The sequence below is a fragment of the Sinocyclocheilus grahami genome, unplaced genomic scaffold, assembly GCF_001515645.1.
Source record: "Sinocyclocheilus grahami isolate Dianchi unplaced genomic scaffold, SAMN03320097.WGS_v1.1 scaffold3.1, whole genome shotgun sequence".
Lineage (NCBI taxonomy): Eukaryota > Metazoa > Chordata > Actinopteri > Cypriniformes > Cyprinidae > Sinocyclocheilus > Sinocyclocheilus grahami.
In genome coordinates, this window is record NW_015505182.1 from 861979 (window position 1) to 887264 (window position 25286).

The following is a 25286-nucleotide window of genomic DNA, read 5'->3' on the forward strand; positions in this document are numbered from 1 at the left end:
TGCCGCAACCCCGCTGGACGCTCCTTCGTCGAATCCGCCGGCTGCGCCGTTCTCAAGCCCGCACGCCTCCGCTCACTCAAGCCGGCCTCCGCTCACTCTAGCCCGCCGTGTGTTTCGTTGTGAAAGCGAAAATACTTTGTTTTGGCCTTCCAAAAGAGGACATGACTAGAAATCAGTGGTTATGTTGTATTTACAACACTGTTCCAGAACAGTTCATCCCAAATATTCAGATGTGTCCAGCACATTTTATGGAGGACTGTTTCCTGATCCTGGTAGAGTAGCCTGCAATGCCGGCTGTTCTGACTCACAGACTGCAAGTACGTTTTTTATATTTTAAGAATTTGCCCCTGATGATTCAAACGCGAGTTTTGAACAGTGTAGAGTAGCACTTGTTGTTTGTCATTTCTCCGATTACAAATGCAGATATGGTTTTATGTTTACGCGGCGCAATACAACGCAACGTGTAAAAAGACAGTATAAGTCAAGCCGTAACTATGTCCCCACTGGATGCAACAAATGCCTCATTTATAATGGGTTTTAATGTATTTGTCTCATCGTGCTGGGACAAGGCATCACAATATGGTAAGGGTCGTAACATTTCCGTCACACGGTTGAGGTATTCGGCCAATCACAACGCACTGGATAGCTGGCCAATCACAGCACACCTCGCTTTTCAGACCGATGAGCTTTGTAAAAATCGACGCGTTTCAGAAAGGCGGGGCATAGAGGAGAAACAATAATGTACAGTATGTGGAAAATAATGTGTTTTTTGAACCTTAAACCGCATAAACACATTTCATTACACCAAATACACAAAATAATGTTCTTTTTAGCAGCATCATATGACCCCTTTAAAGAATAGTTCAGCCGAAAATTTAATTTGGCTGAAAATATACTCTCTCTCAGTCCATCCAAAATGTAGATAAGTTTGTTTCTTCATTAGAACAGATTTGGAGTCATTTCTCATTACATCACTTGACCACAAATGGATCCTCTGAATTGAATGGGTGCCATCAGAATGAGAGTTCAAACAGCTGATAAAAACATCACTATGGCTCCATTTCATCAATTAACATCTTGTGAAGTGAAAAGCTTCTTACTTGTAAGAAACGAATCCATCTTTAAACCCTAATAACACATCAAAAACCATCTACATATTTGTATCTACATATCAGTTTTTGCTTGTAAATGGTGCTTGATTTGTGCATATTTCTCATCTGATTGAAGAAAGCAATATTATAGATAGAGGCTGGAGCTAATGGTTTGAAGATGTCTTAATGATACATTTATTACAAACATGCAGCTTTCCACTTGACAAAACATTAATTTGTGCTAGACTGTTGTGTGGATATCTGTCATATTTTTCTTATCAGCTGATTATCAGTTTAAGAAACAAACTCCTCTACATCTTGGAACGGCCTGAGCATGAATACATTTTCACCTAATTTTCATGTTTGGGTGAACTATTCCTTTAAAGGAAATGTAGAGATGTGTTGTACTTTGGCAGAGATCTCCAAATGTGTAGTAGCACTGTTCAGAGAAGGTGATCTTGTTGACAGTGTGTCTGAGATAGCCATGTTTCAGCAGACTGCTGGCGTATTTTCTGGCATCCCGTCGGTCTTTGAATCCTTCGACCCGTGAGTAGAGCCAGTCTACTACATCACCTCCTTTAACGTGAGATTCAGACAGATTACAAATAAAAACCTATACACCAGGTATATTTAGTTATCTAATACCATAAAAACATTTCTAATACCATGAAAAACTAACACCATAGATACAAATGAAGTAAATACAGGAAAAAAACTTTAACAGTCTAATTTAACAAGCATCATTTTTGTAACATCAACAGTAATAAAATCTCACAAACAGGAAGAAAAAGAGAGCTCACCTATAACAGCATTAGCTATAGTAATCTTCAGCCACATTCTGTCCCTTATTTCTAGTCCTGAGTCTGGGAGCTGCATCACCTTTACAATAGTGGCCATGTCCGTCTTTCCCACTGAAAGAGGGAGATCGTCAAACTCTGTGAAAGACAACAAGATGATTAGCATTACGCTTTGCAAAAAGAAGATGCTGTGATCTGTCAGAAAGAAAAGACTGTACCGTTTTGTGGGTAAGACCCTGTAAGTGCAGTAGTGTGGGAAATCCATGCTGCTGGGTCAATGGGTCTAACTGGTTCAGCTTTGGAAAAGAAAAAAGCAGAGTAAGTCCGAGAAGATGGATAAGTACGTCTGTGCCTGGCTTTTGTGTATCTGAAAGAAATGTAAACAAAGCATTTGTGTATATTGACCTCTGGGCATTGTAAAGTAACTACGAGGGGAAGGGTCCCAGCATTTGGCAACAGTGAGACTGATGGGCCTACAGAGGACAAGTACAATAGTTAGTTAGAACACACTTGCATCTGAGACAATTCTGACATCTTGCTCCTGTTCATTCTTACCCATTATTTGAGACAATCTCTCTGAGGATCCTGACTGCATCATCATTGCTCATGTTTTCAAAGTTCACGTCATTTACCTGCAAGTCAAAATGTGGCATAAACATACGTTACCATTTTGAATATTAATTATTTACAATATATGTATAATTACTCTGAATTATTATGAGGCACCTGCAAATTTCCAAGGGGGCCTCAATATGACTTAAAATTATTTAAACCATTCATTTTACTGTAATTAATTTTAAAATATATTTAAAAGTGTGATTTATATACTTGCAAATATCTTGTAAATGAATAAAAATATAAAAGGTCATTGGTATTTTTTATAATGAATATACATTTTCTTCTATGCATGCCAAGCCCTACAATGTAGGTAAACATTTTTTTTAAATATATGAATATGAGGGCCTTTGAATATTGTTTAGAACTTTGTAGGAGTCAAAAAGGCAGATATATGTTTCAGTTAATCGATTCAAAACTTATTCAGTGATTTGTTTGTCATCACTCTATGTCCCATGTGTAAACATGCCTTATTTACATTAACTTAAAAAGTAAAGACTTTTACTTTAAAAGTAAACTTGTTTTTACATTAAACATTTGGAATATATTTGGCAACAACTTGTTAAAAAAATTAAACCCTTTTAAATAATTTCAGAGTTTAGCTATAAACGTAGTATAAACCTGTTTTTCATTTACACACAAGCCAACTGGGACCTTCTACGTTCCTGTATATAAAAACAGCAAAAAATGTGTATTTAACTGACCTAATACTCATACCTTAAGGTAATGTTCCTAATATCAGCGTGCTGCACTGTGCCATGCCGGTATAAAGCTGCAGTCTAATCCATAACTATTACTGTAATCTGCTGCTCAACAGGGATCTGCAGCTGCTGCAGGCATTGAAGGCTATATCTGCATCTACAGACAATCACTAAAGCCACAGAGCACGGAGCCAGAGGCCAAATTTCATGTATGTAAATACAAGCCGTATGTCCCTGCAGTACATAATCGCTTTAATACACCACAGTATCTTCCACCTGCAGAGCCAATCCACTGCATTATACTAATCTGCTTTTCAAACAAGGAGTAAAAAACTGAGCTATTAGGTGTTTTTACAGAGATAGTTATTAATCTATTGTGGTAATTTTCAGGTTGTGTCAAAAAGTTGTTGGTTTAGATAAATAGCTGTATTCTGTATGTTTGACTCATGTACGATCATTTTATTCCAAATACAATCATTTTGAGCTTCTGGTAAGATACTTGGACATTTCCAATCTGGCAACACTGTTCAAAACATTCTTTCATGATTCACAGAAGAAAGTAAGTCATAGAGGTTTGAAACAACATTAAGGTGAGTAATTAATGACAACATTTTTGGGTGTATTATCCATATAATGAATTTTTATTATTTTGTTAAACTACAGGGCCTACATGACCACTTTAAACTTTTTTCTATCCACTTATAATGTAGTGAAATTATTACATGTAATTTGTAATTTAGTTTTTCATGATTATTTTCCACCATCTCTGAGCCTTTTGCTGCAAAATAAGAGGGAGAACTTTGCTCTGCTAAAATCACAGGCTGCGGTTTTGCTTATTCAGTATTTACAACAATCTCTTTGCATTCTTTTTACATTGTCAAATTTACAAAAACAACTGGTGCTGAAATTTAAAAAAAATTAATTTGACTGAAATGATCACAAACAGAAGTAACCATTCACAAGAAGTTTCATTTTGGACACTACAACCTACCTGCAGCAGCATGTCGCCTGGCTCTATCCTCCCATCTGCTGCCACCGCTCCTCCCTTCATTATAGAGCCGATGTAGATGCCACCATCTCCTCTATCGTTACTTTGACCCACTATACTGATGCCGAGAAAGTTATATTTCTCTGTGCAAATGAAAGAGAACATGGAAGTTGTGAATCTGTGATGTACTGTATGTGTACATGTACAAGGCAAGCTGATCTTACCCATATTAAGGGTAACCGTGATGATGTTGAGGCTCATGGTTGAATCTGTGATACTGCTGAAGGAAGATGACTGTGGAAACAAAACCAGAGGAGATATGTGAGACCCTTAGAAGCCACACACAACAAAAACATCACACACATACACGTTTACCTAGCTATCTAAATGGGCACATTCCAAAGACTTCTATTGTTTTTATGTACAGTACAGCCAGTTATAACTATTGTAATTCGCAACCTAAACCTAACAGAAAATATTTTGCATTTTCTTCTAAAAACTTTATTTACTTCATTTATATACTACTTTTACATATGAGGACATGCTCAAAAAAAAGGATGTTTTTGGGGGGTTTAGCTCTTCTCTGGGTACAAATTCATCCCCAAAATATAGCTAAGTAGGTGCACACACACACACACACACACACATCTAACCCTGCCAATTTTTGCCACTTTGTGTCGCCGGCGCCTGCGCTTATGTCTCTTCATTAACTGAAAAGAAGAGCTCTGCTCTGTGGAACTGCTCAGCCTGAAAGAGACAAACAGAGGAGAGAAGAATAGATTGATTATTGAACATATAACTATGCTCCAAGAGCCAAGACAAAATAATAATTCAGTTACAAGGCTGGCCCACAGAAATTATATAAACATAAAATGTCAAAAAAGTTTATGCTTTTAATCATTCCAAACCAAACCTGCTAGCATTCTCATCCTCCTCGCTGTCAATGAAGGAGCTTGACTCCAGCTCACTGCTCATCATAGAGCCGCTGTCACAGGCCATGGTCGTGTCCCTCACCACCCGCTCCGCTTTAGAGTGACCGTTCACACGTGGGACTGAGGACAACCAGCATATGTACACAGTGAGGATTGTCAAGGCCTTGTTGAAAAAACTAAATACCAACAAAGAGGTCTAAATATGTGGATATACTGTATTCATGGCTTGATCAAACCTTGAGCGACAAACTTTAAAAGAAGAAAACATACACTCCCGTGGGCGTGGCTCTGCCTCAGGGTGGCATCTGATTGGCTGGAAGGCTCTGGTGAGGCGGCGGCATCCCAGTGAGCCTGGCTTTGTATATTCCCTCTGGTGGAACCCGAAACACTCCAAGAGAGTTGGGTGGCCAGCGCTTCTTTCACCGGGCTGATATCGCTCTCTCATACTGTCTATGATATGCTCACTCACAAGCCAGTCTTTTGATTTCTACTTGATTTATTTGCAGTCGCTAGTAAATTGGTACAGGTAAACTGGTAAGTTTGGTAAACAAAAGACAGGCAGAAGAACAGAAGAGATGTAGTAAAACGCAGAACAAAATATGTTAAAAATATTGTTTATATTATGTGTTGTATTTAGGATGGAGAGCAAACTAACTACAAAAGATGCTGATATAGCTTAATGTACTATAGAGAAGCAAGAGCCATGTTTGACTTCCAGCAATGAAATGATAAAGTACTCAATACATCACCACTATTTGTGTGAGCAGCCTATTTAGCCTAAAGATATATCCCGTTTAGACGGATAATATAACAACACATCATGTATAAAGATATATTAGGTTACAGTCTCCTTCTTCACATGTAGAGCATTCCCACTTAATTTTATTTTCATTCAAATTAATTTGATCTCATTCTGTAATTAAAAATGATCGTTTTTTGTTTTGTCTTTACCTGCTCTACCCAAAATACACGCCAAAATACAGGTTTCATTTGGATTGAAAACCTGAATACTGTTTATTTGAGATAAAATATGTCAAATGCCTTACCTCAGAAAGCGCTAACGACAGAAGAGCTGCTCCGCCGGTGCACACAAATAAACTACTACACGGAGAGAGCTCCCGCGGGAGCGCGCAATATCAATTTATCACCCGCCCCTTCTGTTCGCGCGCTGCCATTCATCAACAGCAGCACTGGACTGTGCGCGCGTCGCGACTATTTCGAGTTCTGCGTGCGATGCTCGAGCGTGAGACCATGTGCAATTATAATTTACGAGCAACATACATGATATGACCACGACGAGATACTGGAGCTTGTTCACAAACCCCGCGAGGTGAGAAAAGAACCTGTAAAGAAATTTGAGGATAAAAGACATACTGTTTGAAATGAAACGTTATCTTTGAAAAAAAAAAAATTTAAACAATTAATGTTACGCCTGACTGTTGTTCGTTACGCATCTACATTTTAGCTAATTAAATTACATTTTTATTTATTTACTTTATTATTATTTTATTCAATACGAAATATTGTAATATTTAATCAATGTTGTATGCCCTGGAAAACAAAATACATACATACATATATACATACATAAATGTTAAGCTTGACTAACTTTTCTCCATGTTCTCTAAATATAGCCTACATCTACTTTAATTTTTTTTTCAATATTTAATTATATTTTAGTTATTTGGATGTCTCCTTATATATGTAAATTCTTTGTGTTGTGTTTACTGTTTAGCATTAGGGGAAAAAATACATATATGCATGCATACATACTTACATAAATCCACATCCCTGCTTTGCATTTTGTTGGAAAATCAAAAAGGGGCACAGCACAAAACACAGTCTGGATGCCCAGAATCCTTAGCTTCTGCAGGGCTATTCCCAGAGGAACAGTTTTTCCTTGTATAGCTAATATTTGTTTCTCCTTTCTGTCCTATTAATTGTGAACTCAGCGTTGCACTGTCACCACTGACACTGTCTCCAGACTGGCCGCCTAATTAAGCCACACTGATTAATGATCAGCGGGAACTAATGGGCCAACAGAGAGCACCACGCTACCCTCACAAACACACAGATAAATTACTTTGAGAGGTCTGGGTGTGTTTGTGTGTGAGAAAGCATTTGTTTTGCTAGGGTGAGGACTATGTTGAATGAACGAGAGGAAGGGTGTGTGATTCTGCTCTGTTAACGCCTGTTGTAGTAGTAAATAAATGTAACATTTTTGTCATTGTACAGTCTACGGATGTGTTCATTATGTGTGCAGTTATTTATTGCGCCAACAATCAATGAAGGGAAAATCAAATACAGAACAAAGTAATAAAGTGTACAATGAGAGTGTCTGTTAAATGTCATTTAAATGACAGATTGCTTTATTTGCATTGTTCTGTAATATTAATGTGAGAACATACTTAAAAAAGATGAAGTTGTTTCAGCCTGTCATGGCAAGTAATTAAGGATAAATTAAGACTTCACCATAGATGATAAATGAGCTTAATACAAGCCAATGCACACATAAAAATACAAAGATGAATACAGCAATATTCACAAAACATACACAAAAAGAGATTGACCCTGGTTTGGAAAGACAAATGTACTTAGCACACTAATAAGGGAACTATCCTAAATAAGAGGGGGTAAAAACATTTGCCATTCTCACGGTAGGATCAAGCCATGATTATATCACTTTTGTTCATGAATGTAAAATGTTTGTGGTAAAAATAAATGGCATGTGCAGGAGGGATTTGGTCACATATGCTAAAATTACAGTACTTATTCTCAGAGCGACACTTACATTCATCTCTCCTCCGTCTGGTCCTTTCTCGCTCCCGCTCTCGACGGTGGCGGAGAACTGACTCGCTTCCTGTTTCTGTGTCCATCCCGTCTCGGCTGTTCACTGCATTAGCACTGCAGCAAGCACACGAACAGAAACATATGCATGTTCACAGCATGAGCTCTGAGTGACATTAGACACACTGCAACACCTGTATTATCTAATACACACTGCTTTTGTGTATGTCACCTATGTGCATGTAAGATACACATATGTAAGCAATGGAATGCAGACTTTTTTAGCTTTTGTGAGAAGGGCAGAAAGGGGACTGGAGTGAGCAAGAGAGAGATAGTTTACTCAGTGAATAATGATTATGACACATAGGGGGTGTTTCATCATGAAAGATTGGTTTCTGAATTACACCCCTGGGGCAGGTAACTGTACATCTATATGTGTTTTCAGCAGAAACCTGAGCGAGGTGAGAAATTGATTCCACCTTCACTAAGAAACATTACAAACCCCTCGACCAACCAACCAGTCTTAATATAGTACAAGTGCCATATGACACCTGAATGTAATAACCATTGTATTTTTTTAAAACCATATAAAAAAGTGAGTCTGTCCTTTCCAAAGTAGAAGACACAATACTTTTAAATACACAGCAGGCCAAAGAGGACACATACACATGCAGTAGAAATTGATGAATCTTTAAAGACAAATTAATAAGAGTCATTTCAGTTATTGCTACATGTTGATGTAATAAAAATAACATTTAATAATAATTGTAATCATTTAAATTTAACAATTAATAATTTTAATAATTGAATAATCATTTTTAATGATAATGCTTGTATGAAACATACACTACTGTTCAATTTAGGGTTATCATGCTTTTTTTTAATAAATATTTTTTTTCAACAAGGATGCATTAATGTTACAAACGTTTTCTATTCTTTTGAACTTTCTATTCATTAAAGAATTCAAAATATATATATCATGGCTTTCACAAAAGGTATTAAGCAGCACAACTATTTTCACCATTTTGATACCCTAAATCAATGCTGATACACTGATTGTGACATCGAAAAATAGACTAATGGTCGCTGAACATTTTTGATTTGCATTAACAGCAATAAATTATATTTTATATAAATTAGTATTAATGAACATTTAAATGAAAAAAGAAAACAGGTGTTTTAAAAATTATAATATTTCACAACATTACTGCTTTTAAATGCAGTATTACTGAACATAAATTACAACAACATCTACACAAAAAAAGACCTGACATTAGAACGGTAGTGTATTACAGCATATTACTAGTCTAACCAAAAATGTGAGTTACACTGCATAAATGCAACCTGAAACAAATGTGTAAGCAGTGAATCAGTCAACCAATGTAAGAAATTAAGGATATGCCATCATCGTTATATAATCTGATGCGTGTGAGCTTTGCTGTGCATTTTAAAAATCAGCCACAAGAGGGCAAAATATTACAGCAACCGCACTAGTGATCTACATGCCCATCTGTATGGCTCAAATACAACTTCATACACACCAACCATTTTAACTATAGAATATCACTTGGCATTATCACTAATCAAGTAAAGAGTTGCAAAAACATACCTTCAAAGTCTGCCATGAATATAATCCACACAAATTGACAGCTTGTTTTGTTTCTTGCCTTATAAAAGGAACACAATACATGAATGTGTGACTGTAATAATAATAATAATAATAACAACAATAATAATCCACACTGTAAAAAATTTAAGTTTTACAAAAAAAACTAAAAGAAGCTACCATTAAAAATTGTTAACTGTAAGTTACCTTACCATACACAGTAAAAAAGGCAAACAATAGAACATCGCATTATATGTAATTTTACTGTAAATACTGTCTATTTTTGCAAGTAAAAACTGTGAATTACTGTATAAATAACAATGAAAAAACAATATTTTAACAGGATATTTTGTGCAGTGCAAGTATCATCCATTATAGCTAATTATATTTGCTACATCAGTCCAGCCTTGAACATTTTTACTATTTCTGTTATTTTAATGAATTCACAGCATCTATTCTATTTATAGATGTTCATACACTATCATTGCTGTTCAGGTGACCTACTCTATTCATATCCCTTTTCATTTGCACTGTACTGTTCTCTTGCCTTCTGTAAAAAAAAATTTCCAGACTGGGGAAAAAGGTAAGGCCTTTATAGTCCAGGGATTACATCAGAAGGTTTCAGGTGGTTCTTGGAAATATTTTTGATTTTGCTTTGAAAACAGAAATTATAAATGAACAATTTTAGAGTTGTGAATTCATTTAATAATTAATTGTGATTATTGTCATTGTGTTGTATTGTCACTGTCATTGTATCTATATATATTTTTTAATTTAACACACATTTGTTTTTTAAGGCAATACACTACATGCAAAAACATTTTACTCCAAGAAAAAAAAATATTTCTAATTGAACAAATTATAAAATATCTTAAATATAATTAAAATATAAATACTTAAAATTATATATATTTATACATACATACAGTGGTGGCCAAAATTATTAGAAGACTAGTATTTTCACCAGCTAAAAATGGTTTTAAATCAGTTATTTCTATCTTTTGCTGTAGTGTGTCAGTAGGAAATATCAGTTTACATTTCCAAACATTCATTTGCACAAGGTTTGCACAAGGAGTCTGACAATAACCAGCGCTCCACACAGAGATCTGATCTCATCATCATCCAGACTGTCTGGAATGACATGAAGAAACAGAACAAACTGAGACAGACTCAATCCAGAAGAACTGTGGCCAAGATGCTTCAAGAATTTTTTTAAAATGTCATAATACAATGAGATATAAAAAAAAATCCCTTCTAAAAAAACCTTTGACTCTAAAAATCAACTAAATAAAAAAAGAGTTTTGACCCTAGCTTTATCCAATTTTTAGATTTATGTTCTGGAAATGTATGCAAAATGTGTGCATATTTACTTAGATAATACCTAATATGCATATTTAAATGAACATTTCATAAAATGTGTGATACAAAAATGTTTGCAATTCTTAATGTAATCAATTACCTGGCTATGTATGGTGATATCAATTAGTTAAATTTTTAAGCAAGAAAGCAAAAAGGCAAAAAAATGCCACACATCCTTTAAAAATCAACCCTTTTCTGGTTTGATGTTGATGAAAGACTACTTGAGCCTTATAGATAGGGGGATGTATGATGTACATGAGTGATCATAGAGTCTGTGGGAGCTAAAACCTGAGTTCATGTAAAAGCAGCATGGAGGTGTGTAAAGGAAGGAGGTGTATAAATGTACAGATGAAGTAAACAGACTGTGCAGAATGTGAGAGGGAAGGGGAGTATCGCTAATGCGAGTGTGTATGTGCATTCAAAAGAGATAATCAGCACATCGGGTGCACACTATAAATGGACGTTTTCAGTGGTTAAGCAAAAAACACAAATGAGAGCATAAGATTACTAAATAACTATTGTTGCATAGAATATTAAATGTTTCACTTGACCAGGCCCACACAATTCACTTATATAATACAATTATATCATAGCAATATCAAGAGGTCATACCATTTCTCACATCACACTGTATGTCGAATTGATCCAAATGGAACAAATAGCATTTTGTCTCTCTTAACTATGTAGCATAAGATCAGGTGAATGAGTTTGATTGAGCAAGTGCATTAAAAGGTGGGAATTCATGTTTATTTGCATGTGTTCTAGCACCTGATTCACTAAAGAACATGTGCAAATCAGGTAATTGTGCAATCATGCTCCAAAAAAAATTTTTTTTTTAACAATTGTATTTTAAAATGTAATTTATTCCTGAAGCTGAATTTTCAGAAGCAATTACTCCAGTCTTCAGTGTCACATGATCCTTCAGAAATCATTCTAATATGCTGATTTGCTGCTCTAGAAATATTTCTTATTACTATCAAAAACTGTTCAAAAGAACATTTTATTGACAAAATATAAATATAAAAATCTTTTGTAACATTATAAATATCTTTACTGTTGTATATGTTTAATTTAATGCATTCTTGCTAAATAAAATTATTAATTTCTTAAATACTAAAAGCACAGTTGCGCTGTATGTCGGCACACTAACCACGAGGCTATCAACACTGACGTGGATGGAGATTTTTGTGCTGAAATATGACTTGTACAAGATGCGAATCTGTTTAGTGGATTCGTCCTGAAGTGTTTGTTGCACAGGATACATGTGTGTTGATACTCACTGGAATGAGGGTGGTCTTGAGTCTCCGATGCCTCCTGTCCTCTCCAGCGGTGGGGGTAGCTCTGTATGACTGTCAGTGCACACTGACATCCCATCTGTGTGGGAGCTCTCGGCCAATACAAGCTACAAACAGACACATAAATGCATCTTTAAAAAATTTAATTGTCTAGTTGCTTTTTGTGCACAATGTGCAGGTTTCAATGGCTCTTCTTTATCCCTCACTCAGTTTGGATGAACAGAATGTTTGAACTTTTCTACTAGACTCATGACAAAAGACAGCAACAAACAAAGGTCTTAAAGGTGCTAAATAAAAATGGCATCCAGCAGAATGCAATTTCCTGAATTATGCATTACACTTTAGAGTTGGTCCGACTTCAAAGTGCCTTTCAGACTTAATTAGTGTAATGAATCAGTGAACTAAAACTGCTGATGTCCAGTATGATGCAGCGTATGATTTAGGGCATGTGCTGCATCTTTCTTATGACATATGAATGCATGACTGCCTGCCTTTTCCACTCTGATTCAGATGTTATATAAGGCAGAGGTTCTCGCAGCTCACCCATGACACCACTCTCCCATTGAAACAAGGCAGTTTGGCATTATCGTCAGAGACTTCCTCTTTGACAACCCTGCAGAGACACAAAGGAAAAAGAGGAATGTATTGTTAATTAGAATAGCGTTTGAATAAAACTGCTGTATTGTTTGTGGATGTTGTATATACCACTGCTCAGTCCCACCAGGATTTTGCAGGACCTTTTTTTTCCAGATTTTTGCAGCCTAACATGACTGAATTTGCCACTTTTCTCAAAAACTGCTTTTTTGTGTTGTTTTGCAGTGAAAACCCACCAGTAACCATGTACAACATTGTACTGATTATATACTATACATTTTAAATGTTATAAATTATAAATACATTATTTCATTATTATTAATTATTTAACAATTATATTGTCTTTTGTTTCAATATTAACTTTCATTACGCCCCACACTCTTAACACATGAACATGCACAAAACATTGGATTGCTTGCGCAGTATTGATTAATTTGTTGCTGAAACAAGACATTAAATTCAGTTTGCAAAATCTTGGAGGGACCGATTGCTGTATTCAACATCCACCGATATGTGCTGACAAATGAGCTCTCATAGGGACTAGATGACATCTTCATGTGCTGTGTGATGTGTAACTGTGATCCTGTTTGAATGTGTTGCTCAGACTGACTATGCTAATTGTAAACTGTCACAATGATTTTGAATAAAGGGGCATATGGTGAGGATCCCACATGACAGCTTGTAATGGATGTGTCAACTCAAGTATGCCAACCTTATGCAGACATATTTTTTTATGTTTAACAACAGCAAACCAGCCTGAAAAATAATGTTGTAGTGTGAGATGAGCTATTGAAATGAATTAAATTTATGATATCAATGCTGACATATTATTGCTTATTTTACATGCTGTTGAAACAATCTAGACAGACATTTAAACCACTTGAATTAGGTTTAGTCCCAAAAGTTATCATATGACCCAAGAAGACTTGAAATACACCTGTAAGTGACAAAGGAAGAGTGTCTGTCTGAGAAAAGCATGCATATATTTAAATGAAAATTAGTTTAGTTAATCTGTATTAAGCAATGGAAATTCATCTTGTTTAATAAGAAAGCAAATATATCGAGAAGGGTCTGGCTGCAGACATGCACTTGCATTTTCGGACTTGCACTCTCAAACTTGCACTCTCACCTGCACCTGCACTCGTGGGAGTGACGTCACTTGCAGTCTTTTTTTAAATCTAATTTATTAATTAATTTTTTTTTTAATTGAATCTCTTAACATTTTACACAAGTAGCCAGGTGGTGAAGACAAGAAAAACGAAACTAAATCACGAAGTCACTTGCAATCGCCGCTTGCACTCTCAGCTACTTGCAATCCACACGAATCATGTTGCCAATGGAGACAAGACGTTGTGGTGGTTAAATGATTAAAACTTAGAAAAAGACAAGACCCGCAAATCCGTGACCACAGAACAGCAGAATATGAATGCAATGCGCAAAGTCTCTCATTAAGCGCTTTTAAACCTCCGTAGAAAACCATACACTTAATATGGCTTAATGTGTCAAGATAGTGCTATTAAAAGATCAAATTCGATATATAGTTTATTCATTTAATGCACTAGACTACAAGGCAAGCATATGCTCATGAACACAACGAGCAAACTTATACTTTTCCTCCCATACGCCTACAGCAAAACGCTTAATGTGCCATAACGGACTTAGATGATAAAGACCAAATTCAGTATTTCTTATTGTTGATGCAAACTTCACAGACCATATGATCACGCATTAAGAAATTCATTAAGTGATATTAAATGGACCAACTCTATTCTGGTCTCACCTGCTTATCTGCACATATTAATTGTGTTTTAATAATGAAGAGGAGCATGATGTCTTTATAATCTTAGACCGTTATGCCACATTATGCCACCTTTTGCGGTATGGGAGGAAAACACTATATACATACATTATATTAATAAACGTAATTTTCTCTTTTAATAGCACTATCTTAATACAATAAGCCATAGCCTATTAAGTGTTTATGGTTTTCTACGGAGGTTTAAAAGCGCTTAATGAGAGACTTTGCGCATTGCATTCATATTCTGCTGTTCTGTGGTCACGGATTTGCGGGTCTTGTCTTTTTCTCCTACAGATGACTTGCAGGATCCTGTATGTTATAGTACTAAATTAGTTTGAATCATTTAACCACCACAGCGTCGTGTCTCCATTGGCAACACGCACGATTCGTGTGGATTGCAAGTAGCTGAGAGTGCAAGCGGCGAATGCAAGTGACTTCATGATTTAGTTTATTTTTTTCTTGTCTTCACTACCTGGCTACTTGTGTAAAATGTTGAGAGATTCAATTAAAAAAATAATTAATCAGTTAAATAAAATAAAAAAAGACTGTAAGTGAAATTCTGTAATATAAAACATCCGGTAAATTTCAGAACTCAAAACGTTCTCGTTAGTTCAAACACAGCCCTTTATTAAAACTAGGGTTGCAAAAAAGTGGAAAATTTGCAGTAAATTTCGGAAACATTCGAGGATTTTTTTGGAATATTCCAGGGATTTTTGGAAAGTTTCCAGAAATTTACTGGAAAATTTTCACCCCTTTGCAACCCTAATTAAAACCAAGCTGAAAAATGACTATTTTGGATTTTGTTACGTTATGACGTCATAGTGTGTCGAAAGCCTCTGCAGAAGATCAACGTCTATTTCTACATCGCTGCCACTGTAGCCATTGAAATACTAGAGAGACGCAAATACACATGACTACTCAGTCACAGACACAGGATTACTCGATCAACAAAGCCATAGAAATGTCTCAGAGGATTACAAGACAATGTGTAGTGTGAGTTGTGAAAAGATACAGGCTTTGCATTGCCTTCCTTGTGATCCTAACACTGTCTCTACATCGGACGTGAGTGGTGTTGCCTCACGTCGTGAATCCATTTCAGAAGCAGCGTGAGCACAAGCACTTGGAGTACGTCCAGGGCCCTAGCTAGTGGGGTGAAAGGTGGTAAGGATTATAGGGGCCCACGGCTGTGGGGGGGTCCCCTGGCGATTTCAACCAACTGCCCAAGGCCAGCATGAAAGACGCTCAGAACAGTTGATGGCCCACTGCTACACGTCATCACGAAAGCTTATCATCTGCACGTGTTTTTAAGCCTTATCAATTTAAACATTCAAAAGATTTTAAAGCGTTCAAGCACAAGACACGGAAGAACTTAGCTGAGTACTCACGCTCCGTGTTCGGTGCGCACACAGAGGGCCGTATCTCAGACTGCGCGAAAAACCGAATTAAATTATTTCTTTCCTTTAGCGGTGTCTTGCGCTTGAACGAACAAAATACACCTACCAATTTAAACATGCAAGCACAAAAATATGCAAAATACAATTAATTCAGCACCCGCGCGCTGCGTTCTGTGAGCACAGTGTTATGTTTTTAACACAAATGGCCCATGTTGTTTTCAGAGTAGATCACAGCAGCACCCATCTATTATGCTGCTTTCACGTGCTATTGGAATTATCGTAAATACGAGCTTCCGATTTGGAAATTGGACAACACCCTCTCTAGTTGTATTTACAACTAGGAAACTCACAGATAATTTTGATACCCGAGTTTCCGAGTTGGGCGAACCTTAAACTTTAAATATGGTGGAGGAGACAAACATAGCAGTAGTACTGTAAAGCTTTATTCATTTTTCTCACAACATCTATATTGCTTTCTCCTGCCATTACAGTCATGTATAGTTACATATATAAATAACCATTTGATGCATATTGTATGTATATTAGACACAGCAAAAATAGCATTTAAACTTCCTCCTTCTTACTTCTGAAGTTGTAATTCCGAGTTTGTCGTATATTCAAGTGCTTTGTTGTTGGAAAGAACAAAAATCATGGTAGGCAGCCTATTCATTCTTGCCTGTTTCTTGGTGAAATAAATACAATTCAGACAAATTCAGTAAATAATCATTCATAGCCTAACTATGGTACAATACACAAGTAAACAAAAAGGTTTCCATCATTGTGGGAACTCTGTACAAACACAAGTACAATGTTTCAGGACTACACATGAACATCTATTTTAACTATGCAGGAGATTACTTGCAAGACTAAACATCAGTTAACAAAAAACTTAATAGCAATTTATTAAATATTTACTGTGTTTTCATTTTAGGGTCTTCAAAATTAACAAACAGACAAACTTTTTTTAATGTTTTGAACTACTTTAAAATGACTGCATTATTATCCATTAGCAAAAACAGAACGGTTTATTTTCTGTTTTTAATAGCAAGCATTATAATAGACTAATAAATATTTTGCCATTTTTCAGTCTCTCTTCATCTCTAAGTCTGAAAACAGAGAAATTCCAGTCTCTCCTCACATGGCCTTGGCTCCCACTTCCCGTGTGCTACAGTGAGGGCTCCACAGCGAAGAGTGACTGGACACTGTAGGTTTGCACCAGTCACCCAGTTCACATACTGTATATTATCCCCAGACACCCAGATCCAACTACCCGCCAGAAAGTTCAGCCCAATCCACACATAATTACTCTGGACGTCTTTAACTTTATTCTCAGCCACATGCTGCTCCATAGCTGCTGGCAGGCTGGCCAAGTCCACATATCTGTCTATAAAGTGTTTCAAGGCCTTCATCCATGATTTGGGTTCTGACACCAGGATCATAGAGCGCACTGTGGCCATACAAAAGAAGGGGAGTGCATCATTACATGACTCATCAAACATCTCACCATTCTTTAAAGCGCCACATGCTTGTCTGTTTGGTGAAATGGTTCTGTTCTTGAAATCTACATTATCAGGTTGCATGCTATTCCAATGCTGAATCTTTAATAGGCTATTAAACCAAAACCAAGGGTTATTATACAACCCAATCCAAAAGTAAAGATTATCCACAAATATGTGGTGTATTTCATGGATATAAACCACTAATGCAGTCAATTCTGCTTCGGTTTTCACCATCACAAGGTTCATGTTCAACAGCTTGCAGTGAGACTGAGCTTCTTTCCAGGCTTTATTTTCATTGACCAGGGAGAATTCCAGAATGTTGTTAACGTTTCTGAAGCAGATAAATGGATGTTCCTCAAAACAAACACAGTCATGCCAGAATCCTCTCCTATCAATCACTGCACAAAACAAACGATTGTTCCACATGGAGAATGTGACAGGGTCGTTGTTTACCCATCACCATGTCTCTTTCAAAGGAGAAACATTAACTGTCACCAGGCCAAACTATTATCTAGCAGAGCACGGATATAGTAGCTGTCCACAGAATTACGTATAATTGCAAGAGCAGCGTGATGCGTTTCACAATGTTGTTTTGCATCTTGCCAAGTTTTGTTTTCTTTGACTAAGACCCAATCTCCAGAAACATTCTTACACACAAAGAACAGTTTATCGTCACATGTTTGCACATACCAATATCCAAGCTTGCTCATTGATGCAGTCTCCATACCAGTTGAAATAAGTGGGCATGGTCTCAGCCGTCCAGTACCAAGTTGTAAATGTGCTAAAGTCCCACCCAAGTGTTACGGGGCTGACGAGACGTGAGACGTGCGGATCCATTTGCAGAGCTTTATTGTGGAGAAGACAGAGACGTGGTCATAAAGCAGGCAGGGTCAAACAGAGGCAGACAAGTATATGGCGGGCAAAACACAAGAATAATCCTAGGGCTAGCGTGGGTCGATGAACTGCAGACAGAATCAGAAGGGGCAAGACTAGGGGAGAAATCCAGGAAACCAGGCGAAGATCAGCAACCGAGAAAGCGGCTGCGGCTAAGGCTAAGGCTGGGAAACGACTGAGGGTCTCTATAGCTGTGGCAGGACGAACAGGGAGTTTGCAAACAGTCTCCTTAGCCGTGACAGGATAGACAGAGAGTTCATAGGCGGCCTCCTTGGCCGGAACAGGACAAGCAAAGAGTTCATAGGCGGCCTCCTTGGCCGGAACAGGACAAGCAAAGAGTTCATAGGCGGCCTCCTTGGCCGGAACAGGACAAGCAAAGAGTTCATAGGCGGCCTCCTTGGCCGGAACAGGACAAGCAAAGAGTTCATAGGCGGCCTCCTTGGCCGGAACAAGACAGGCAGAGAGTTCATAGACGGCCTAGGTCAGCTGTGACGTGACGTGGCTCTGGACGAACAGCTGAGATGTGACTGGACTCATGAAGATCAGTTGTGACTTGACTTGACTCCTGAATATCAGCTGCGACTTGACTTGACTCGTGAAGATCAGCTGTGACTTGACTTGCCCCGTGAAGATCAGCTGTCACTTGACCTGACTCGTGAAGATCAGCTGTCACTTGACCTGACTCGTGAAGATCAGCTGTCACTTGACCTGACTCGTGAAGATCAGCTGTCACTTGACCTGACTCGTGAAGATCAGCTGTCACTTGACCTGACTCGTGAAGATCAGCTGTCACTTGACCTGACTCGTGAAGATCAGCTGTCACTTGACCTGACTCGTGAAGATCAGCTGTCACTTGACCTGACTCGTGAAGATCAGCTGTCACTTGACCTGACTCGTGAAGATCAGCTGTCACTTGACCTGACTCGTGAAGATCAGCTGTCACTTGACCTGACTCGTGAAGATCAGCTGTCACTTGACCTGACTCGTGAAGATCAGCTGTCACTTGACCTGACTCGTGAAGATCAGCTGTCACTTGACCTGACTCGTGAAGATCAGCTGTCACTTGACCTGACTCGTGAAGATCAGCTGTCACTTGACCTGACTCGTGAAGATCAGCTGTCACTTGACCTGACTCGTGAAGATCAGCTGTCACTTGACCTGACTCGTGAAGATCAGCTGTCACTTGACCTGACTCGTGAAGATCAGCTGTCACTTGACCTGACTCGTGAAGATCAGCTGTCACTTGACCTGACTCGTGAAGATCAGCTGTCACTTGACCTGACTCGTGAAGATCAGCTGTCACTTGACCTGACTCGTGAAGATCAGCTGTCACTTGACCTGACTCGTGAAGATCAGCTGTCACTTGACCTGACTCGTGAAGATCAGCTGTCACTTGACCTGACTCGTGAAGATCAGCTGTCACTTGACCTGACTCGTGAAGATCAGCTGTCACTTGACCTGACTCGTGAAGATCAGCTGTCACTTGACCTGACTCGTGAAGATCAGCTGTCACTTGACCTGACTCGTGAAGATCAGCTGTCACTTGACCTGACTCGTGAAGATCAGCTGTCACTTGACCTGACTCGTGAAGATCAGCTGTCACTTGACCTGACTCGTGAAGATCAGCTGTCACTTGACCTGACTCGTGAAGATCAGCTGTCACTTGACCTGACTCGTGAAGATCAGCTGTCACTTGACCTGACTCGTGAAGATCAGCTGTCACTTGACCTGACTCGTGAAGATCAGCTGTCACTTGACCTGACTCGTGAAGATCAGCTGTCACTTGACCTGACTCGTGAAGATCAGCTGTGACTTGACGGGGCGCTGTTGAGTCCGCCATTTTACGATCAGGCTCCGCTGTCGCCACCATTTTGTGAGCGTGCTCTAGTGCGGCCATTACACAAGCGGACCAACACCCACAGTGAACACGGAGTCAACACACAGCAGAGCAAAATCCCAAAAATTGCTTAGTGAAGAACGGGGACCTTCACGGGTTAATCGTGACTTTAAAGGTTCATTTACTCCATCACAAAAAAAGTCTATGAGTACACAATCTGGCAGATCAGAATAACACGCAATATCCAGATATTCTTGAATGTAGTCCTCGAGCGAGCGGGTGCCCTGCTCGAGGGCTAACAACAGCCTTGCACTGAGGGCTCTGTAGTGTAGCTATCACTAGGGGAGTGATAATCGCTGAAACAATACTCGGCAGAGGGAAGGGATCAGAGTGAGTGTTATATAGTGAGGGAGTGATATGAAACAGCTGGGTGCAATCAGTGTTAACAGCTGTGTGCAATCCGTGCTGAGTGCAATCAGTGCAATGCATGATGGGAAATGTAGTCCGGGGTGATGTGCAACAGTGTGTAGTGCGAGAGTCAATGAAATTGAAAGTTCATGGACCGGATTCGTGACACCAAGAGAGCTGGTTGGCAGATCTGCTGAAATTCTTCACATCATTCTTATCTGAGGCAACATAGAATTGTCCAGAATTATTCTAACTAGTCTAAACTAGTCTTGAGATTTATTTGCATGATGTTATAGTGAGCGTTTGAATAGAAAACTTTGAGCTACACTGTAAAGATAACTTAGAAAATCATATTTAAATGAGGGAAACATTCAGTGTTATGGTTACCAAATCTCATAAGAAAACAGAACAACAAGAACAAATCATGCTGTTTTACATCAAACTCTTGCATACTGTCACTATGATCTGTCCTGTGACAACTGACCAATCTTTGTGTAAAAATACAGAGATGAGTAGGTAAATTTTGGCTTCAAATCTCAGGTGAAAATGGTAATTTTGACTACAAAACAGTATAAATAAAAATAGTAAATATTAATCCATAGCACGCAACATTTCGTCTTTTTTCTTCATTTATGTATTTCTTCCACATGTTTAGCTGGGATCTTCCATTTGAGTTGACACAGAGGTTTTATTACTCCAGAACACCATGTGTCAACATGCGATTTAGTTGACACCCTCACTCATAAGCTAACACTCAACAAAAGCATATGTCACAAAGATAAAAAAAGAAAAAGTTCTGCATAACAGGAATAATTCACCTGTGACCCCCTTACTAACTCTTGTAGGCTACCTGACAGAAGGATGAGAGTTTACCTGAAAAAATAAATCATTTGAATAAATGCAATTGTACATGTATTTAAATGAAAAGGTTCAGTGAGAATGTTGGTGTCTGTTCAGCTAAACATTGCAATGGAAAATTTTATCATTTCGTGAGAAGGCAAAGTTTTGTGATAAACAATTTAGAGTATGTAAAACTTGTGAGACAATACAAAGTAAATTTAATGTCAAAGTAACAGCAGGAGGCTAAGAAGCTTAAACGTAAGTTAGACAGTCAGATAACTAATGCTATGTTAATTAGTCTTAAAATTAATTAATTAATTAAAATATGATCCAGGACTCCAGACTGCGACCAAATTTTTTCTGCTTGTGCGACTTTTGTGTGCGGTCGCACTGGCGCGACCACCGCGTTATTCAACTCATAAGCGCTGCCATTTGTGTTGCATAAGTGAAACACAAAACGGCAAACGAAACTGAAAGCATAACGTAACAACGCTACTAGTTTGAACTGTGCAGCGCTTCGAGTGTAGAGCATGGTTTATACTCGCCGCGTCAGCACAAGCGCGAAGGTGCGCACAGCAAAAATGACGCGAATATTGAGGAAACGATGGATGGTTTTCAAGCTAAAGTAAAGTAAAAGGCCGCTTCTTAAACCAGAGAAGGTAAACATGTTGGTATTCTTGTGGGGAAAAAACACAGACAGCAAGTTTAGTTTTACTTTTCTTTTTGTTTTCATTTTGAAAAGCATTATCTTTGCTGTTTACCTCACGTTATATGCTATGGAGGCTCTCTTTTATTTTTTTTATTTGATTCCTCAGTGTTTGCTAAACGTTCTGTAATTTATTAGTCTGTATATAATACAGCATGTGGTGTATGTCATTTGCCATGCCTCATGTTATTTGTTTTTTTATTAATAAACGTTTTGTAAGCTAGTTTGTCATTGTAGCTTACTGTTTTATTGTTGTTGTGCTTTATAATTAAGAATAACAATGCATCCATCTTTTGTTTTAGTCTTAAAAAGTGAAAGGTGTGTAGATGTATGTAAGCAAAACAGACAATTATCTTTTCTTGTAAAACGTGACAACAATATCGTGAATTCGAACGTGTAAGCACCCCAAGCCCGGCTTATAACACAGCAACAGAGGATCTCCCGTTCACAAAATTCAAATCACAAATAATACTGATGAAAAAGAACGGGTTGAACGTTAACCACTTTCGTTTCCATATAACTATAAACTATGATAAAAGCATGCATTGATTAATCCCATGTTGTAGTGCAAAAAAAAAATCATTGCGACCAAATCATGTGCTCGTGCGACCAACTGAGAAAGTTAGTCGCAAATGAGTGACCAGTGGGAAGAATTAGTCTGGAGCCCAGATCTGAAATTTGCATATCAGGTAAAAGCAACACATTTACTTATTGCTTTGCATATAAGAATAATCTGATATATTATCTCTGTGTGTACATATCCTATGCTGTACATTCAAAACAAGCATCTGTTACAACATACTCACATCACAAAATGGGTACGCTGTGGTCATAAACTGATGGACATTCTCAGGTAGACTGTGACATTTAAACAATTCTCAATCTGTACTAAGGGGCCCAAAGTGTGTCAAGAAAATAAGCCCCACACTATTACACCAGCACCAGCAGCCTGAACTGTTGATGCATGGCAGGATAGATCCATGCTTTCATGTTGTTTCTGCCAAATTCTGACCCTACCATCCAATTGCTGCAGCAGAAATCGGACACATCAGAGCAGGCAACCTTTTTCCAATTTTTTATTGTCCAAGTCTGCTGGAGCCTGTGCGATTTGTTGTCTCAGTTTCCTGTTTTTAACTGACATGAGTGTCACCCAGTCTTCTTCTTCTGTAGCCCATCTTCTTCAAGGAGATTCAATGTTCAGAAATGCTCTTCTGCATAGCTTGGTTGTAACGTATGTTTATTTGAGTTACTCTCGCCTTTCTATCACCTGGAACGTTTCTGACCATTCTCCTCTAAAATCAACAAGAAATTTACAGAAACCTACAGAAATGCTGCTTACTGGATATTTTCCCTTTTTCGGATCATTCTCTGTAAATGGTTGTGTGAGAAAATCGCAGTAGATCAGCAGTTTCTGAAATACTCATATCAACCTGTCTTGCTCCATGTTCAAAGTCACTTGACCTTCTCTACATGCCTAAATGCACTGAGTTGGCATGTGATTGGCTGATTAGAGAATAATGACAATCACATCAGACTGCTCTGACAAGATTAGAGTGGACTAATAGCAATACTTCACCTTAGATTTTTCATGCCACCAAATTAAAACCCAACCAAATGATCTCATAACAAATTACGAGCGTAACATCACAAATGTCCACGCTGACACATATAGGCTAGAGCTTAGGTGGTTTAAGATGTTCTCCCAGTCTGACCAACAAGAAAAAACACTAAAAATGACACTAGCCTGTCCAAGCCGGGAGACCAGCAAACCATCTTAGACTGGTTTAAGACATTTTTTTTCAGCAAGGTTGAAAAGCAAGATTTCACAAGATGACAGAAAATCAGAAATCAGTCAAAGATGAATGTCATTTTAGTCTGTTACTGACAAGTGTCTGTTATTGCTGGTTGTGTTCTCACTCCTCTTGCTAAAGGTCAAACTTCGGTTACCATGCAAACAAACCAGTTCAAAATGCAAATCAAAGAAGCAATCATATGTATTGCGTGTTGTGCTATGGCATATTGAACTGCTACAGGAGCATAACTGTATTCTGATGCTGATCCCACAAAGGAGGAGATGATACGGTCATCATCACCAATGACAGGCAGGTGCCAATGATGACAGCTTCATTCGCAGCCTGGACTGAATACAATGAATGAGTGAATACAATGACAATTCCCATCATTTGACTTACCCAAAATCTTGATCCATAGATTTAAAGAAGAATTTGTAGCTGTTGACCGGTCGGTTGCTGAGGACATTTTTTAAATCTGCCAAAGTTACCTTCTCTGGAGCTACTGACAGTTTCACCAAATAAGGAGTTTCCTCCTCGTCTATATGGTAAATGATTTTAGTCTCCGCCATGAGAATATGGTGAGAACAATTGCCGGAGAACAGCGCGTCTACACAGACGTGCAGCGACAATCCATAAAGTAATGGATGCTAAATGAATACAATCACGCATTTGGCGCGACTGAAGCTATGACTTAAGCGACTTTGTAAGGTTAAGACTAAGAACACAGCCATTATGGAGGCCTGATAGATGTCTATTGCAGCCCACTATGCGGAGGTTTTGCAGCCTGTGTTACCGAAACAGGAAGGAAAGGTTCACAGAGAATCAGTCTGGAATATCCGAGCCGTTCTTCTGCGCAGTGCTGCCATCGTGTGGGAGACAGAACCCATGCACTCGTCTTAGTCTGGATTCGAGTTAGCTCTTGGCAGTTTATTAGTATTTACGAAGCACATATTAATGCCTTCTCCATCCTTTAACTCTACCCCATAACCAAACGTAACTACTACAACAACTATCTTACTTCCTATCAATAAGCAGCAGCAAGTTGGGAGTTTACTGAGGGGAATATTAATCCTTATTAATAGTGAATATGTGACCCTGGACCACAAAACCAGTCATAAGGTTTATACATCATCTGAAAGCTGAATAAATACGATGTATCTTTTACATTGATATATATTGTTTTTTGGATAGGACCATATTTGTTCGAGATACAACTATTTGAATATCTAGAATCTGAGGGTGCAAAAAAATCTAAATATTGAGAAAATCGCCTTTAAAGTTGTCCAAATGAAGTTCTTAGCAATGCATATTACTCATCAAAAATTAAGTTTTGATATATTTACAGCAGGAAA

The 25286-nt window shown here is 38.0% G+C and overlaps 1 protein-coding gene across 2 annotated transcripts in view; it reads right to left on the bottom strand.

Moving 5' to 3' along the window:
• dvl1b (dishevelled segment polarity protein 1b) overlaps positions 1-24725 on the bottom strand; it is a 35908-nt gene extending 11183 nt beyond the window's left edge. Inside the window, exons 1-13 of one of the 2 annotated variants that reach the window (XM_016244215.1) lie at positions 24334-24725; positions 12715-12784; positions 12157-12278; positions 7916-8028; positions 5106-5244; positions 4846-4939; positions 4417-4486; positions 4196-4335; positions 2444-2520; positions 2294-2361; positions 2107-2184; positions 1892-2026; positions 1500-1667 (exon numbers count right to left, since the gene is read on the bottom strand). In XM_016244215.1, coding sequence (XP_016099701.1) covers positions 1500-1667; positions 1892-2026; positions 2107-2184; positions 2294-2361; positions 2444-2520; positions 4196-4335; positions 4417-4486; positions 4846-4939; positions 5106-5244; positions 7916-8028; positions 12157-12278; positions 12715-12784; positions 24334-24503 — 1444 coding nt within the window. In that variant the 5' untranslated portion in view covers positions 24504-24725. Of the gene's footprint in view, positions 1-1499; positions 1668-1891; positions 2027-2106; positions 2185-2293; positions 2362-2443; positions 2521-4195; positions 4336-4416; positions 4487-4845; positions 4940-5105; positions 5245-5394; positions 5702-7915; positions 8029-12156; positions 12279-12714; positions 12785-24333 lie in introns of those variants that run through there. The other variant, XM_016244291.1, reaches the window with a different exon arrangement.
• Between the last annotated feature and the right edge of the window lie 561 nt (positions 24726-25286).